This window comes from Gavia stellata, chromosome 6 (genome assembly GCF_030936135.1).
Source record: "Gavia stellata isolate bGavSte3 chromosome 6, bGavSte3.hap2, whole genome shotgun sequence".
NCBI lineage: Eukaryota > Metazoa > Chordata > Aves > Gaviiformes > Gaviidae > Gavia > Gavia stellata.
Genome location: NC_082599.1, coordinates 5,548,121 through 5,564,689, shown reverse-complemented (window position 1 = coordinate 5,564,689; position 16,569 = coordinate 5,548,121). Strand labels below are relative to the sequence as shown.

The 16,569-nt window shown below is 39.2% G+C and overlaps 1 protein-coding gene across 3 annotated transcripts in view; it reads right to left on the bottom strand.

Annotated features, from left to right (window-relative positions):
- The window catches only part of CTDSPL (CTD small phosphatase like), a 78,803-nt gene that overhangs the window by 27,834 nt on the left and 34,400 nt on the right, over nucleotides 1-16,569 (bottom strand). For all 3 annotated transcript variants that reach the window (XM_059818499.1, XM_059818500.1, XM_059818501.1), the window contains exon 2: nucleotides 2,686-2,840. In XM_059818499.1, the coding sequence (XP_059674482.1) occupies nucleotides 2,686-2,840 (155 nt within the window). The remainder of the gene's footprint in view (nucleotides 1-2,685; nucleotides 2,841-16,569) is intronic.

Below are 16,569 nucleotides of genomic sequence, written 5' to 3'. Positions count from 1 at the left end.
ATACGCCAGAAGCAATGTAGAACACTGTATCCTGTGAAAACAGCAGAAGTTTTCTCCGTTCCTTTCCCTCCTCTCAAGTCTTTACCACCAGTTTTCATGTAACCACTCTACTGAACAGCAAAGACAAAAGGAAAAGTACATCCAAGCCATTTTATACTAGCTTCTAATAGTAACTATTTAACATTATTGTGCAATTGTCTTTTTTCCATTTTTGAAGAAAAGGGTTACAACACATGAACTGACTGGGCCATGGGCAGAGGTCACCTGTGATGTGATAAATAATTAATACAACATACAAAAGAGATAGCAGATAGAAGTAAGCGACCATTTGAATAGCAGCTCAACAGAGTTTAAACTATTCTTAACGTGGCAGGCAGATCAATGCAACAAGAGCTTTAATTAAACAGCAGAGGAGTTTAAGCAGTGTGTTGTCAGGCTTTCTTTTCTCTCCTAAAACAGGTAATTTTGTCATTCCTGAACATTTAATATCACTAATTTAGAAACTGAGGCCCACTGTTGCAGGTACTTTCCCCCAACTTATTTATCACTTCTGAATCTAGACAAGATGCTCAGTGTAACTCGGTCCAATCCAACCAGCCTGCACAGTTCTAAAACACAGCTCTCCTGGTAAAAACACTAGCCTGCCAGCGTAACGATATTCAAATATATCCAAGCCTTCAATGCTGTTTTTCTTTCTTTAAAAGAATTTCCTACTTACATTAACCATGTTAGCACTGAAAATAAAAACAGCATATAAAAACACATACAAAGCTCTTAAGTCTTCAGTACTGCATTTAAAATAGAAATGTTACAGACTTATTTGCACTCAATTAAGAACTACCCAAAAACTTAGCCATACTTGATTTCTTCTACAAAGATCTGTATGCATCTGAGTGCATTTCATTCTGTTTGAAGAAAATACACTCTTTAAGAATTCTTTTTAACGTATTCCTTGAACTCTTTTACTCAATTAAACTGTAGTCTGGTAATGCTATGAATTCTGTCATTTGTGTCTTGGACTCGTGTACAAGTATTGCACAACTTCAAAACTGTTCACTAAGGTAGCACAGAGTGAGGACGGAAACTTGTGTGAACATACATGCAATCACTCACTCAAGGCATAAGTTATATTTAGAAAGTAATTAATAATAATTTTACAAAATGCAATCTGAAAACTACTGACTCCAGACCATTTTAACTCACGTTTTCTACAGAAAAAAATCCCTGTTTTTTTCTTTATGATTTTCTTTCCAATAAACTCTCATTTTCTCTCATATGTAACTTTGCTGGTAGCCTCACCTCTGCCTCCTTTCCATTCCCTAGCACAGTGGAAAGGGAAATTTTACTAGTTTCCCATTCCTTTTGCTCTTCAGGTGAACATGCACATACATGCTACACACTACTCAGCTTTCCCTTCAGCTCATCCAGGCTATATTTCCCTCACTTCAGTCAAAATGTACCTTGGCTAGCAGAAGTCGTCTAAAAATACATATACAATTCCTCCTCTTGGCAGAGGAATTTTCAGGGCACTTTACCTCTGCGTGAGCAGTTTCAGCATGAACTGCTGCAGTTCAGACTTCACCTCCACACGTGTTCTTAGTCTCCACCACTTTAATCTGCTTTCCCTTCCTCTCTCCCACCAAACAGTTCCTCTGCTCTTTCACCTGAGCTTTTCCGAATTCAAACATAACCAGCAAAATTCAAAAAAAAATAAAATGGACAGGACAAGGTAGGTAAGAAATCAGCTGCATCAAATATGAAAAAATAGTGTGAAGAGCAGAAGGGTGAAACATAGAGACATGTCCATTTCTGCTATTATTCCCCATCATGGATACACCTATATTTGCAATCTCTTCAAGTCCTGGAAAAATGTGAGGGGAGTGGTGTTTCAATTAAGAGTATAGCACTAGTGGAGTTTTGAGAGTGCTTAAAACCAAGATGGTATGGAAAAGATGGTATTCCTATGTTTGCTATACTGAATGGAAATTCTTCAGTTCATAATGCAAATGCTCTCAGTGTTACCAGGTCTAGTGGAAGGTGTCTCTGCCCACGGCAGGGGGGTTGGAACTAGATGATCTTTAAGGTCCCTTCCAACCTAAACCATCCTATGATGATGATGATTCTATAGTATCAATTAATTTGACTTATTAGGTAAACAAAACTCAGTAACCTGGAAAAATGGCCAAAAGTCAGTACCTCTGGACTCAGCGTGCATTAAATATAGGTGAACTGGTTAGAAAAAAGGTCCAAACAATTACGGTTCTCCCCCTTTTTTCAACTGTTTTTATGTCACTGAACACTCTTTCAACTGACATTCAAAGAGGTTCTATTATGCTCCAGTGGACACATTTTAACGTTCCTGTAACTGGGAAAGAACCAAAGCTAGAGACAACTCAGCAGCTGAAGTTTTATGAGAAGCCCACGTTTTTTTAGTGTCTTACTCAGGTTTTAAATGTTGTTCGCTTATAAAATGTATAGCGCTAATACCCTTCACGAAAAAAAGTTAGTTTTAAATTACAGCTGAATAGACAATATTAGCAATTCACCATCAAAACAGTAATTTTTTCTGTAACTCATAACATGTTCCCCATGAGGGAAACATATTAAGACAAACCTTCAGAAGCGCAGAGTTAAACCTTGGTTACAAAAGACCCACATGAGAGCAAAATAAGATAAAAGCCTGACCTTCTGAAGTCCTCCATTCTCCTCCACCAAAGGAGGAAGAGCACTGGTGCTATTGGTAGATGGTGGTTCGACATTGTAGTCACGAAAGCAGCAGAATAAGGTGCTAAAGATACTTCGACTCCTCTGCTTCTTCAAGCTGATATTACATTGGGACACTAGGGGGGGGAAAAAAAAACAGCAGAAAAATAAATTCATGTAGCACAGACCTAGTTTTCCAGACCACAATGAATTTATGATGCATGGTTATTTCCTCCGAAGTCCTTCTCACGTCTTAAGATAACCTCACAAAGATTTTTCCTTCCGTTTCAACACATTTTTTCCTTGTCAAACTCACACGGTGACGGTAGCCTATTACTAACCAACCTCGATCTCTGCACAATCAAAGGTCTTGCCATGCTAAGACACTACATTGAGAGTTCTCCTAGAAATATCAAAGTCGATGAAACAACTTGCTGCTAAAATGTCTCTGGACTGAGGAAGCGAACAGGACTGATCTAAACCAGAAGAGACGCAATAAACGCCTACTGCTGCCCAGGCATATTTTCCTGCCAAATACACGATCACGTGTGGAACATATAAACTCCTGCAAGGGTCAGAAAAAGATCCGAGATGTTTCTGAGTTTCCTCTGTTAGCGTTTGACAGCGTTGCTGGGGGACAAAAGATGCAACACGGAGGCAGTACTGTGAGCTCCAACAACGGCTGCAGGAACAAGTCTGGAGAGGGTGTTACTGAACAGCCAGGAGTCTTGGCCTTTCTTCTCAACTTGCTTATTGGTCTACCAGGCTAAAAAACTCCACACTGGTAAAAAAATTACACCCAGCTCAATGAAAGCGAGCGTAGCATTTTTAAAGACTAAAAACTAGATAAAAGCAACAGTTTGGAGAAAAGAAATGCACATAAGACAACTAGTGATATTTCCCTAAGAGTCAAACTCCTGAAAAATTAGATCTTGAACACACATATAAATAAAATAAAAGTTGGAAAAAAGTTTGAGAGTATTTTAATTAATAGTCAATTTGATCACCAAATATTTTAATGATCTATTGTTAGCTAGAAGTATTTGTTTCCTACATCGGAGCGCAATACCCGACAGATTTAGCACTCTTCCAGGGCAGGGACAGGCAGGTGCACCCTCTTCATCTTGTGCCTTTCACGCAGCCCTTTTTCTCTGACGTTTATCTATACGGCCGCAACATATGGTACCGAATGTTATCGACGCTCAACTTCTTAACATCACATGGTAACACAACAAGAGACAACCATGTCGTGTGCATCTTGGAAATAACTGCTTTACCACAACTATTACAGTGAATACTGTGCAAAACCGAACCCCACGCACCCCGTGCCAGAGACAGGCACTCCCCTCCGCCGTACTGCCTTACCTTAGCCAGGGACCAACCCACCCTCTCCATTAAGCAGAGGAATATCACAGACTATAGAGATTATTGGCTTCCTTTTCAGAGTCAACAAATGATTTCATTTAAAATACATGCAAACAAGCCCAAACAAGTGATTTTTATTTACTTTTTTTCACAGCTATGCAGCAGCGCATCTTGAAGTAGCAGACGTTAAAAAGGTGGATTACACTGAGAAAAAAGGATGCTCTGAAAGCACCAAGCAGATTAATAGCCATCCACGTGCTACAGAGGTTATTTACATTCTATATTAGAAGGAACAAAACAGCCCCCCAACCCAAAGTTAGAGGGTAAGTGAAATTCTTAGTAAGTCCCACTACACACATGAATATATAATTCCCCATCTTTCCTCCTCTCTCAGATTATTAGGGAACTGCCACATACATCTACATCCTGATATTACAAATATATCAAGTACAATCAAGGCAACTGGCAACATAAATACAAATAATACAATTACTAACACAAAAAGAAAATGTCAATGGGAGAAGAGTTTTGTATGAAACAGAACAAATCTCCTGTGGAAGAATTAAGGGATACCATCGCACTCTGAAGTCCAAAGGCGTGCAGGTACATGCGTGTGCTTTGACAAGAAAGCCTCACCATGCAGATTTTGAGTGAACTTTCAAGCCCTCTCTGAAAATATAAGCAAAGTCTTCTGATTTTGTAGTGTCAGCACAAGGTAGGCATCAATATTTTCTCCTCCCAAAGCACATGCAAGGCGTCCAACAGGTCCAACCGTATTATTCTGTTCTCCATATAGTCTATATTTCCATATTTGCTAAAATATTCTTCTGCCTTAAGGGAGTGAGCAATGCTTAGGTTCAGTTAATAATTGCTACTAAGAGGAAAGTGTACTGATATCAAAAACTAAATGGGTTTTATAAACTTATACCATTTAAAAAGTGCTCAGATAACAGAATAAAGTCAGAATTGTGCACAGATTTGTGCGTGTCTGTGCGTTTAAGGAAGTGTTTCATTACTTTAAAGACATTTGTAAACTGAAACCAATCTAAACACTGCTTTTCAATACTCCAGTTTAACAGAAAACATATGCAAAACTCTAGCCATTGCTGGTATATGTTACAGAAAAAGGCGGCTTCTCATCTCAAAATGTCACATTCTGTTCGCAACAGATTTGCGGAAACACGCGTTTAGAAATCCCCAAAGGATACCTGTGCAGATATGAAGGACTTTTTCAAAACAGCACTCAAGAAAACTTGTACTGCAAGCACAAATAAATTTGTTGCGATATCATCTAGGCAAAGAGAACTCCTTTCTGACCTTAAACACCGAAATACCCTGAAATTCGAATGGGAAGCACACCACTATGTGTCCTGTTCCCTACAGCTAATGCCACAGAAACCCTCCTAACAATTTGTATTTTGTTTTCAGCCTCTACTTAAAAATACAATAGCAAATAATTAAATTTGAATGCTTAAAATAGAAATGCTCTCACACAGCATTTATCATAAGCCTTTGTTTTTCCTGTACTTTGTAAGGTACAAGAATGTAACATCAAACTTCATTCTGCAAACAATTTTTATGTATAAAATAATCCTCCCAAAGCCAAGACTGCATTTTATAATAAAGTCCAGTTTATATTCTAGGCTGGGATTGAGATAGGTCTTCAATGCAGGATCCATTTCTATAAAGTTAATAAAAAGTGTTAAGCAAGAAAAACTAATTACCAAATGTTTGCATAAGAAATGTTGCAGAGTACTTCTGAGCTTAGTCTTTGGGAGGTTGATGAATACAAACAGCATGCAAAGCAAAAATTTACCTAAACCACATCATGTTTGTCCCCAAATCTTGTAAGACTGAAGATCAAACCATGGATGGTCCAGACATGCTAAAAGCAATATTAACAGATTACAGGATGAAGTCCCAAATTTTCAAGAGGAATTCCGCCCAGTAACAACTACAGCATTTAACGGAGAGGAGTGAAAGCAGGGATGCTGCACGGGCTCTGATGGCTACAGCTTTATAAAGATGTGTGTGGCCCAGAGACGCTTGAACTCCTCATCTCTAGTGATTCCTCAGGTCTGTTCGCATCTCGCTGCTCTCGAGCTGCTGTTTGGAGCAAGCTTTTCAATCAGGTATGAATTACAGCAGCCTTTTTAAATTCATAATTTACAGCCTTAGCTGCACAGCAGATCAACAGGAACAGCTTAACCATTTAAGAACTAACATTGGTATCTTTTCTATGTAGAAGACAGAAAGAGGCAGTGAACAGAACAGATAGTCTAAATAAATATTCAAAAGTCTGAGACAAAAGCTACCGATTTCTCCAAATCTTTTAAGAATATTGATTTTCCTTGATCAAATTACACATTTCAAATGGCCACCCACTTTCGCTTAGTGAAATATTTGTTCTAGGAAAAGTATTCCTTCATGTTGTTTTTCATCTGGGCAATTTTGCCATTCACAATACAGTGGTGTTTCAAAAGGGTCTTTCCACTAATTCACGTATTATTTTAAAGATACCTGGGTTTTTTAATAACGTGTTATAGAGGCTCTACTGTGACTTAATAAATTATAATTTTGGATGCAGTAAGGAACAGAATTGCTCAAGTGGCTTTAGGTGCCACGCAGTATTAACACACACAGGTATTGCATACGTACATTTTGAGCAACTATGACAATGTTGTGCATCACAGCAAATAGTTTCTCCTTCCTTAGTTACACTGGACCAAATGCAACACATGTGCTGTTTGATAGATTTGCATTTCTTGAAGCGCTGACAGTACATACAGGTAACAACTGTAACTCTAAAGGTGTAAAGAAGCATTAATATTGAATCACTACCATAAATTTAGGTATTCTGGGTGCCAGCAAATTTTGAAGAGAAAAAACTGCAGAGGACAAAACCCGGCGTTCCTTAAAAGCCTATAGATAAGGCCAGGCAGTAACGATACTGCAATGGTAAACTGAATTATCTAAACTCCAAGCCTGAGCAGCATCCAACATATGGAAATTAGAGGAGTTTTTCCTGATTTTCCCTTCCATCTTTTGGGAGTTACAACCTTGATTTCTAGAACTTATTTCCTATGGCATCCACAGAAGTACTGTACTCATTACCCCTGTCACCACTGAATGGTGAAGACAACTTTAAGTGACCTTTTACAATCTTAAACACCGCATACCAAACATTTAAACACTGCGTACCAAAAAAGCCTGGGCAAAACAACTTCACAATATGAAAGCATGTTATCCGTGAAAGCAGAGAAGATGATAACCAGCAGATATCTGCAGAAAAGTTGAAGAAAGGAACAACGTAAGACTGGAGCGATGCTTTCCCTTACCACCACCCCAGATGCACTCTACCTGCAGTGAAAGGACCTCCCTACCTGAAGACATCAACGGTGCATGTAACAGTCCTCAACAAAGTCCTCTTTCATGACTTTCTCCCATCACGTTTTGAACCTAGGCCAACTTTTAGTGCCGAAAGTATTCTGGGGCAAGAAGGTCCACAGATCAGTCAACAGTTTAGCTGTTTCGTAACTCTGATCCTCCTTGTTTCTTATCTTTGTACAGTCTCTAATTCATATATTTGAGCAGGAGGAGAGGGACTAGAACCACACACAATATCCAGGATGAAAGGAGAGCACCGTGAATTTATACACCCACACAATGCTCTGTTCTCTTACTTTCCTAATAATTCCTAATATCTTATTTGAGTTTACCAGTGAGCACTGGGCTACTGTGATTTTTCAGAAGATCTTATTATAATACCAAGATCTCTTCATTAGTAGATATTTCGGGCATCACTGCAAATGTAAGTCAAGAATTCTTACCTCTTCCCATGCAGAAAATTTCACCTGTATCTACACTTAATTTCACCTGCTATTTTAGAGGCCAGTCATTCAAAAACCACGTTGCCTTCCTATAGCTCTTCACAGTTAAGTTTTAAATCTATATACATATGCACATATAAGCACACACATTCATATAGATGCACAAGCAAATACACACTCCTTTCCCCTCCCCTACAAGTTTTCTCACTTTTGTTTCCTTATTCCCTTTTCTGTATGGTTTAATGCTACACTGAAAAGCAGACTGCACAGATCCCTGCGTAACTTCTTCCCCAGGGATCTCACAGAGGTCTGCAAGAGCCTTCAGCGAAGCACTTTGCCAAATTATCTGAATTTGTAAAAGATTATTTGCAGACAGGGTCAGAAACAGGAGCACAGCTCTTCCTGCCTAGAAGGAAAGTCCCTCTGGTACAGATTTCCCCCGATTTGGAAGTGCAGGGTCTCACCTATAATTTCCAGATGCTATTTCTAATGACAAGTCTCACTGCTCGTAACCTGTGTGTTACCCGCTGCTTGCGGATAAGTTAATTCTTGAATTGCCTGCAAGTTTCTGGAAGTCAAAGATGGTCCACAGAACTGTGCTTATTGAGGTCTTCTGGCAAGTCTTAACAAACCCACAGCATTACTAAGCCTGGGGAGGGGTTTAAGGAAAGATGAAGGCAAGTTTTAAAATAAATTACTGCAATCACATAAGCTTAAATAGAAGATGCCATACTAGGTGGTTACACAAAGAGACAGGAAGAAAAAAAAAAAAGAAAAAACAACAACCAACCCCCAAACATTACAGATGAATGTTATAATACAAAGTAATACAAGAGCATGCTAATAGAAGTAATCTACAGTATCTTCTCAAACCTCCTTTCACTCAAACCATCCTTTGGAGGAAGAAGTGTTGCACTGCTGTTCTCCCACCAGGACAGTTCCAAAAGCAGCACAAGTTACACAGTAAAGAAAAAGCTTTTCCCTCATGCACTATTCTAAAAAGTTTAGTTCAGGGCTTCTCCCATCAAATTTTGCTGTAGTTGTGTCAAATTACAAGAATAGATTGTTCTGCAGCCATCGTACAATAAACCCCTCACTGCTGCAGGAAACCACCGTGGGCAGACTGGAGGGCTCCTAATCCAGCCCATCCCTCTGCAGCGCATGAGTGAGCTAATTACTGCTGAATTTTTCCTAATTAAATGAATGCAATAGCCAGTCCTCTCAAATAATATAAACTGGGTAATAAAGAGACTTTCCGTGTGCTTACAGATGAACTTGCTAAATGCAATAAAGTGAACATCTGTGTATTCTGAGCTCTCCACTAAGAAGTTTGTTTATAATACAGAATGGAAAGATGCAAGTCAGAATAAAGTGGTATTAAACAAAGCCATTCTTCAAAAGGAAGCAGTTTTGAAGTTTATACATGATTAGAGACGTATAATTTCTCAGTCTTCCTAAAAGGCTGCATCAGATCTTATTAGAAAAATAAAATTTTATATCCTACATGACTCAAAGCTAGAAACAGTTAAGTAGCAGAAACCCAGCAACTTGGCTTATACAACTCCTATTTTTGTGATGTATTGACCAGGACAGAAATTATTTTACAATACCTGATGCCAAATCTGCATGTGAAGCCCGCATAACTTTGGTTTTAAATGCTATCTGCAGTTTATCACTGAAGATTTTATGATCTTCCACGAGAGCTGTGCAGAAAATACAGCAATAACAGCACTGTCACATACCTGAAACAACCGCCCACAACTGGTTTAACCTTCAAACATGTATAACCCAAGGAAATTGTTCTGTTTATATTCGGCATGATATACCCCAGAATTATCTTCATTTCAGCTGAAGCTGGCAACCTCTCTCCCCCCCCCAAACATAATTAAATAAACGTAAGGTTTTAGTTTTTCCATTGAAATTATTTCTTTGAAGGGAGGGATCCCAGACTAGTTTAGTGAAAGAAAAATCTTTCCAAAACACTTAATTATCCCCCCGCCAAACCCTTTCCCATACACTGCATTAGCAGTCTGCTCTGGATGGAGCTGATCGCATGGCTAGGGGCCAAGAAATAAAAGCTTAAACATGTAAGACAGGTGGGGACATGGGGGAAAAATAACCCAAGTAACTTGTTTTTACTTTTGAGATAATCTCTTCTTTATCGCACTTTAATCTATTTAAAGTAGGTCACTGCACTTGGATCTGAAAAAATGTCAATACGATTTATGAACTTTCAGGAATTTTAGGAAAAACTGAACATTACTCTTATTAACCCATTCCATGATGTTTTGGAAAACAAGCTCAGAAGTTGCACTTGTACGCTGAGATTAAACGGTTACGCAAGAACAGCTTATCTCATTCAAAGGGAAGTTATCTAGTGGATATCAGAAAACTACAGTTTGCTTTCCATACCTGCGAAAGTCCTATGAAAATACACTTTCAGGTAGTACCCAGGACAAAAGGAGAAAAATCATCGGGACGAATGTTGATTTAAGACAGCTAAAGCTGTACGAAGAAGAAAGACCTCCACCTGACCAAACAAAGCTTTCGAAACATTGTTGTGGCAGCTTAAAGCAAAAAAAACCCCTTCTTTTGCCCTACATAAATTATTTATTACACTCCTCAAATCTGGGTGAATTAAATAGCTGCCATTGTTGTTGGATGCTCATTTTCTAAGGATCAAAAGTAGTGAAATTCTGAAGTCACTTTTTTAATACATGACTGAGAACTCAGCACTGCTCTCTCTGTACAAGGCTGTGATGCATCATGAGATATAGCTAGTAAATGTTAAAAACAGCAACTGTACACAGAAGCCTCTTAACTGACAGGGAGGGGCTAAGAAACCATGAAAAGGCTCAAAGCAGCACAAAAACCCAATGGATCCCAAGGCAAATTCCAAAACTATAAAGCAGTTGTTACACTTCAATCCGCACGCTGAGGTTTGGTTGGACATGCATATATATGATGGTATAACCTTCACATCATATGTGTCAGCTTCTTACATAAGCCATGATTTAAACACCTGTGCTGTCTTGCAGTGTTGCAGTATTCAAAAAGTTTGGAGGGTTGCTACTAGGAAATACTATGTTATAAGAAATGTGTCTGTCGGAGGGAGCCCAACGCCTGGCATTTATTGAGCTTGAAGACTCAAGGCAGATCCACTGCTTCAGGGGCATCCACATTTCATAATGAAGCTGAAAAGTTAAAAGCTGTTTTAACAACCTAATTAACCTGCTGAACTATGTTCTGAGTGAAACACCTTCAAGTTCAAATTAAACAGCGCAGATTTTGGCCGCCTCCTTTCCTGCGCCCGTGCTTGACAAGCGAACAGGGCAACACTGAGACCACTTCCAATTTCGAGAAGCAGCACATGTAGATCTGTATCTCCAAAGGACTGAAAAGTAGGTCTCCTTGTCATCCAGGAAGGAACTAATTAACACTCAGCACTTTCATTTTTGTGCCTGTATCGCTTCCCACTGGAACAGCTGAGGACAGAACATGGATGAGAATACAAAGGAGAAGTTAGGAGATGTCCACCTCCAGCAGCACTCCAGTAACTCCTCCAGCAAGACGAGCCAGGGAGCTGCTGTACCTCTGCCTTCTGCATGAACAGCTGAACAGTGTTTAAAGAAGAGCTGAATGTGCCCATCCAGCCTTGCCCGCGTTCTCTGAGCTAGAGAAGAGCCCGAGCTGTGCTCGGTACCTGTCCCGCGCTGGCATCCATCCAGCCGGCCAGCACGTGGCATCCTGCGAGACAGCATCAAGGACCAAGGGCCCGTAACGGGGTGCTGCCCTGGTCTTCAAGGCTGACCTGTGCATGCTCACTTCTTTTTCACGTAGGACTAAGTAGCTGCTGAACATGCTAAAAAAGGTGCTACAAGGAGATACAACATTTTTTTTACCATGTACATGCATATGTGCATACGTATATGCACGCAGTTCACAGTCAAACCTTTTCCTAGCATTTGCCTTTTTTTTTTTTTTTTTTTTGAGAAGAGCCACAGCACTTCATACATTCCAGAGAAGCCTATGGATATAAATTCTTAAAACATACATCTGCTTAAAAAAGAATAAATAAAATTAGTAAATAGAATAAATAACTAGCCACACCCCACAGCCACTCTTCCATCAGCTGATAGTCCGAGATGGTAACAGAGCTGCCACATGTACAAAGGACCAGAAAAACTTGAAAAAAAAAAGATTAAAAAAATTAAAATGAAATAAACCCCCTCATCTGACTTTCACACGACACACAAGGCAAGGCTGCAGCACTGGAGTTTAGCGTTCGTTGGCAGAAGTGCTCAAACTCAGTTTTTTTTCCTTTTGCTAAAACTAAGTATTTCACTTCTGAAGTAAAATTCACGCATTGCAAAAGTGATGCTTCAAAACAGTTTAAGCGCAAAATAAAATACAGCAGATAATGCAAAAGCAGCTCCAGTGCCAAAAGATTACTACCGTTTTTAACCGGATGGAAAAGGAAGCTAACTGAACTACGCAGGCACCATTACGGAGGCGTATTACGCTACAAAATAAACATAACTTTTTGCAGTGACATTATGGAGCCATTTCTCTCTACCTATAGTGCTTCAGTACGTTTAACGATTTGTCACGGCCACAGTAATCTATAAATGGTGTAGAAGCAATATCCATAGAATCTGATACATTTAAAGCAGTAGCACATCATGAAGATCCACTTTAAAAAAAAACATATTTTCTGCAAAAAAATCGAAGCATTTCAGAAGCTGCAGCATTTCTTCGTTGTTTGAGCAAGGACCGAGCTGCTTGATCTGGAGATTTTCCCAGCGCCGAGGTTTGGAGCGGCAGTTGAACAGGAAATACTGCGCAGTCTGTGCATGCATTGCATTCCTGTCCCGCCCCGAGCGGGCGGCCAACAAACAAACCTTTCTTCTAGTGAAAGAGCAAAAAAAAAAAAAAAAAAGGCAGACTGCACAAAGTTCACCAGCAGATGTGGCCTATGAATCCAAACCGGCCTTTTCTGCTGATAAAAAGAATTCGATGCATTTGCAATGTTGGTGTAATGTCACGGTTTTGTGAAGCTGGATCAGCAAAGACCTGGAAGTTTAAAGATGCAAAATCTGCAATGCTGAGCTTCTGCAGGGTGCTGTAAGTGAGCAGTAATTGCACATATGTCAGAGGGTTTATTTGAAGGAGGTTTTGCCAAATATTAGCAGCAGCTTACAATTAAGCTGCAACAGTTGATCAGAACTGAAGTTTTACAGCAAAAAAGACCTATTCATAAAAAAAGGGATCGTTTTATTCCCATTTTATGTGCAGCACTGAAGAACAAGGACTCAGCACTGAAGTTACTCTTCAACCGTGAAGTAACAAACGGAATTAGTAACCAGGACATATGTTCATCTATCTTGACTGTTTCGAATTGCTCCCAGGTTGGCCTCTTAAATCTTGGAAGCCATTTAATAATAATTTGTTAAATATTTGGGAGGGAAGGCAAAGGAGAAACAAACAAATGGAAACATGAGCAGCACATGGGGTCAAAATGGCAGAATCTGAGAGTTTGTTAGTCACGGCTGATACCCTCTGGCATCGGAAGAGGATTAGAGTCTAAACGGCAATGAAGCAAATGTAAACAAGCCTGTGTTTATAGAGCAAAAATCTGTACCATATCCGATCTGCTCTGCCTTGGATTCTGCTTACATGTAACATGGTGGGAAAGGCAGAAAAGAACAACTCACCGAACGCCGAGTAGCTAAAACACAGGAAACGCAGATACGAGCGAGCAACGCGCGGGCACCTGAAGCCGCCACACAACCAAAGCAGTTAACAGTTTTCCCCAAACATTAATTTAATTCAAAGCTGGTATAATAATAATAAAAAAAAAAACACCAGTCTTTGAAACACCACTGATTAAACAAAAAAGAGTGAAAAACAAGCTAAAGAAAAGCACTTCTGCAGAGTGTGTTTTCTTATTACACATGGTGTGAACGTACAGACAGACGGATACTCGCACATGGCAGACATATACGCGGCCTCTGCAACCTCAGGCCACGTTTTCCTTAAGAAGTTATGCCATGACATCAGTATGAAGTTACTGAAGACCTGTAAAAGCCCCTTTTTCTGCACTCCACAGGCACCACGCAGCGTGTAAAACACCAAGCTATCCTCCTGCCGCACTTATTTTATCCGATCCATTAATTTTTCAAGTCGAAGTGTGATCCAAACCTAAAGAATATTTCCAGGCACCATACCTATGATCGGCTCTTTTACTTATCAAGTTTGTTCAGTTTAATCAATAGATGTTTGAGGGGGGTTTTTCCCCCCCCAGGACCAAATTCACAACCTGAGGTTGTGAAATTAAGCCGAGTTTCTTTCTGCCTCCTGCCATGAACAGGTTGACTCAAGCATAGGTGGCAGTTTCAGTATTCTTTTTTTGACTTGAGAAGTATCAGGCAAGGGATTCACCAAATCCAAACGCAGAAGAAATTCCTCCACTCTCTTTCCCCTCAAAAATACTACTCCACCTCCAACCACAGCCTTACCAAAACCTTGCTCATCTGAGGAGAATAAGCTTAATTTACTTCTCCTAAATATAGCTGTAAGATGTTCCCATAGAGATAGTGACATTCCCAACTGTACTTTTTGCAGCAAATACTTCAGTAAAACATCAAATCTGAAGTATTAGTCTCTTTTTGCAAGCTTTTTTCATCTCTTTCCTAGGAGCAGCTCTTCTTTAACAGATTCATCTCGCAAAAACGCTGTTAAAGGTGCTCCCTTGCAAGGAAAAGTTTTGTTTCTCCATTTCGCCATACGATTTTTTTGTTCGCTCCCGGGGGATATTTTGGGACAGGCTACAATACTCCTTCCTGCCAGGGAAATCGCTCACCCAAAGTTTGCTCCCCAAAAGACACACCCCTAATAATGAAAATCAAACTAGGACACCTGTTTTTTTTGTGTAGATCCTTTCATGCCTATTTCCAATTATCTCTTATTTCTCCCAACCCATTGCTATTTTGTGGCTATTGAGTGCACTTCTCAAAAAACAACCACTCTGCGAGAAAGTACACATTTAAAACGATGGTGTAGCTGGTAACGTGTTTTATAGAACCAAAGCCATTTAAATCACGTAATTTCTGGAAAAGACTCTGTCTTAATGGAGTAAGGAACATGCATGACTACTTATGAAATATTTACCTTCTTTCTTTGGAAGAAAAATAGAAGTTGCGTAACTTCAAAAAGACACTGACTTTATTTAATAGAGATGTAGTTGTTTGGACCAATTCCTGTTTTTCCCTGTTCCTCCTTGCCCCTCACCAAATTTTGCTATGTTATGAAACCCAGATACAAAGGAAGAAAGAGGAACCGCACTCATTTGGAAGAGGAAACTTTCTCTTAATCACTGTATCGTCTGTGCTTTGGTCATTAATATAATCTAAAAGTAATAGCTGTTTCTAACAACTAAAAACACTCTTGAAATCAAGTTACAGTCAGCACACAGCTAGTATCACTTTAGCAGGTTATTTGAATCCAGCGCTTCTGGAAGCAAAATTAAAACATCAGATTTGATTATAAACTTAATTCTTGCATGTTTAGTTGCAGAGATTTCTCAAGTAGCAGCCTGTAAGATACTTGAGTATATCTGCTCGGACAGAATCTGACTTAAAGGAATTGTAGCCAAAGTAATTTCTCCTCCAGCGGTACCTTCCGTGGAGCAGATTTTACCCAACCTTAGATTACCCTACATAAATTCATTTTTTTAAAATACTTGCAATATTTAGGGACATGTAACAGAAGAGCATATTACAGAGAGAAAAATGTTTGCAATCTTATTTGCTACTTTTTTCTTCAAGCTATTGCATCCTCCTTCACCAGTTAAGCTAGAAAGAATTTTGATGAATTTAAGTTTTCAGTAAGTTCCTCACATATTCAGTAATTATATTAAATCTAAAGTAATTACAACATCAACCACTGTGGGCTTTCAATTCAGTGGAAGCATCACTTGCAGAACAGCAGCACTGCCAGGTATCTCTGATGAAAATTTTGAGCTGTAGTTCGTCTCCCTGTAACAGAGCATCTATTGTTACACTCCTAAGTAAAGAGGTAAGTCAAAAACCCCACAAAAATGTACGGCAAAAAATGTATTCTCATTAACAATTTGCTAAAATACCTAGCACTGCCCTAGTGAAGCATGAGCCCTCTCTCCTTGGCTTTCAAACTCTCTTCCCTGGGGTGTATTTAAAAAGGCCAGTAGGATATATGCTGTCATTTTTGAAAGACAAGCGTAATGTATTCATATTAAGTTTAAAACATCTAAATGTCTATCTGAATCCTGATCAACTACAAAAAAAGCCCCACAATGCTGACTACAGAGGAAGGAGCAGCCAAAACCAATACACATCTGACATTATTTAAAAATGTTTAGCAGTCTGATACAGAGAGTTTTATTTCCGTACTGGCTGGATATGTATGTTGTACCAAAACACAAAGCTGAACTAAGCATCAAAACCACCTTTAAGAAAATGTTCAACTTACCTCATTCAGCAAGTCCATTATTTTTTTATATATATATATAAAAAAATTTGTATTTCACATTAAGAATTAAAAAGCCTGAAATGATAACTATCAACAGCCTATAAGATAAGTCAACCAGTGCCAGCAACCACCGTAAGAGCATAGACTGCAGGAACTGCTTAAT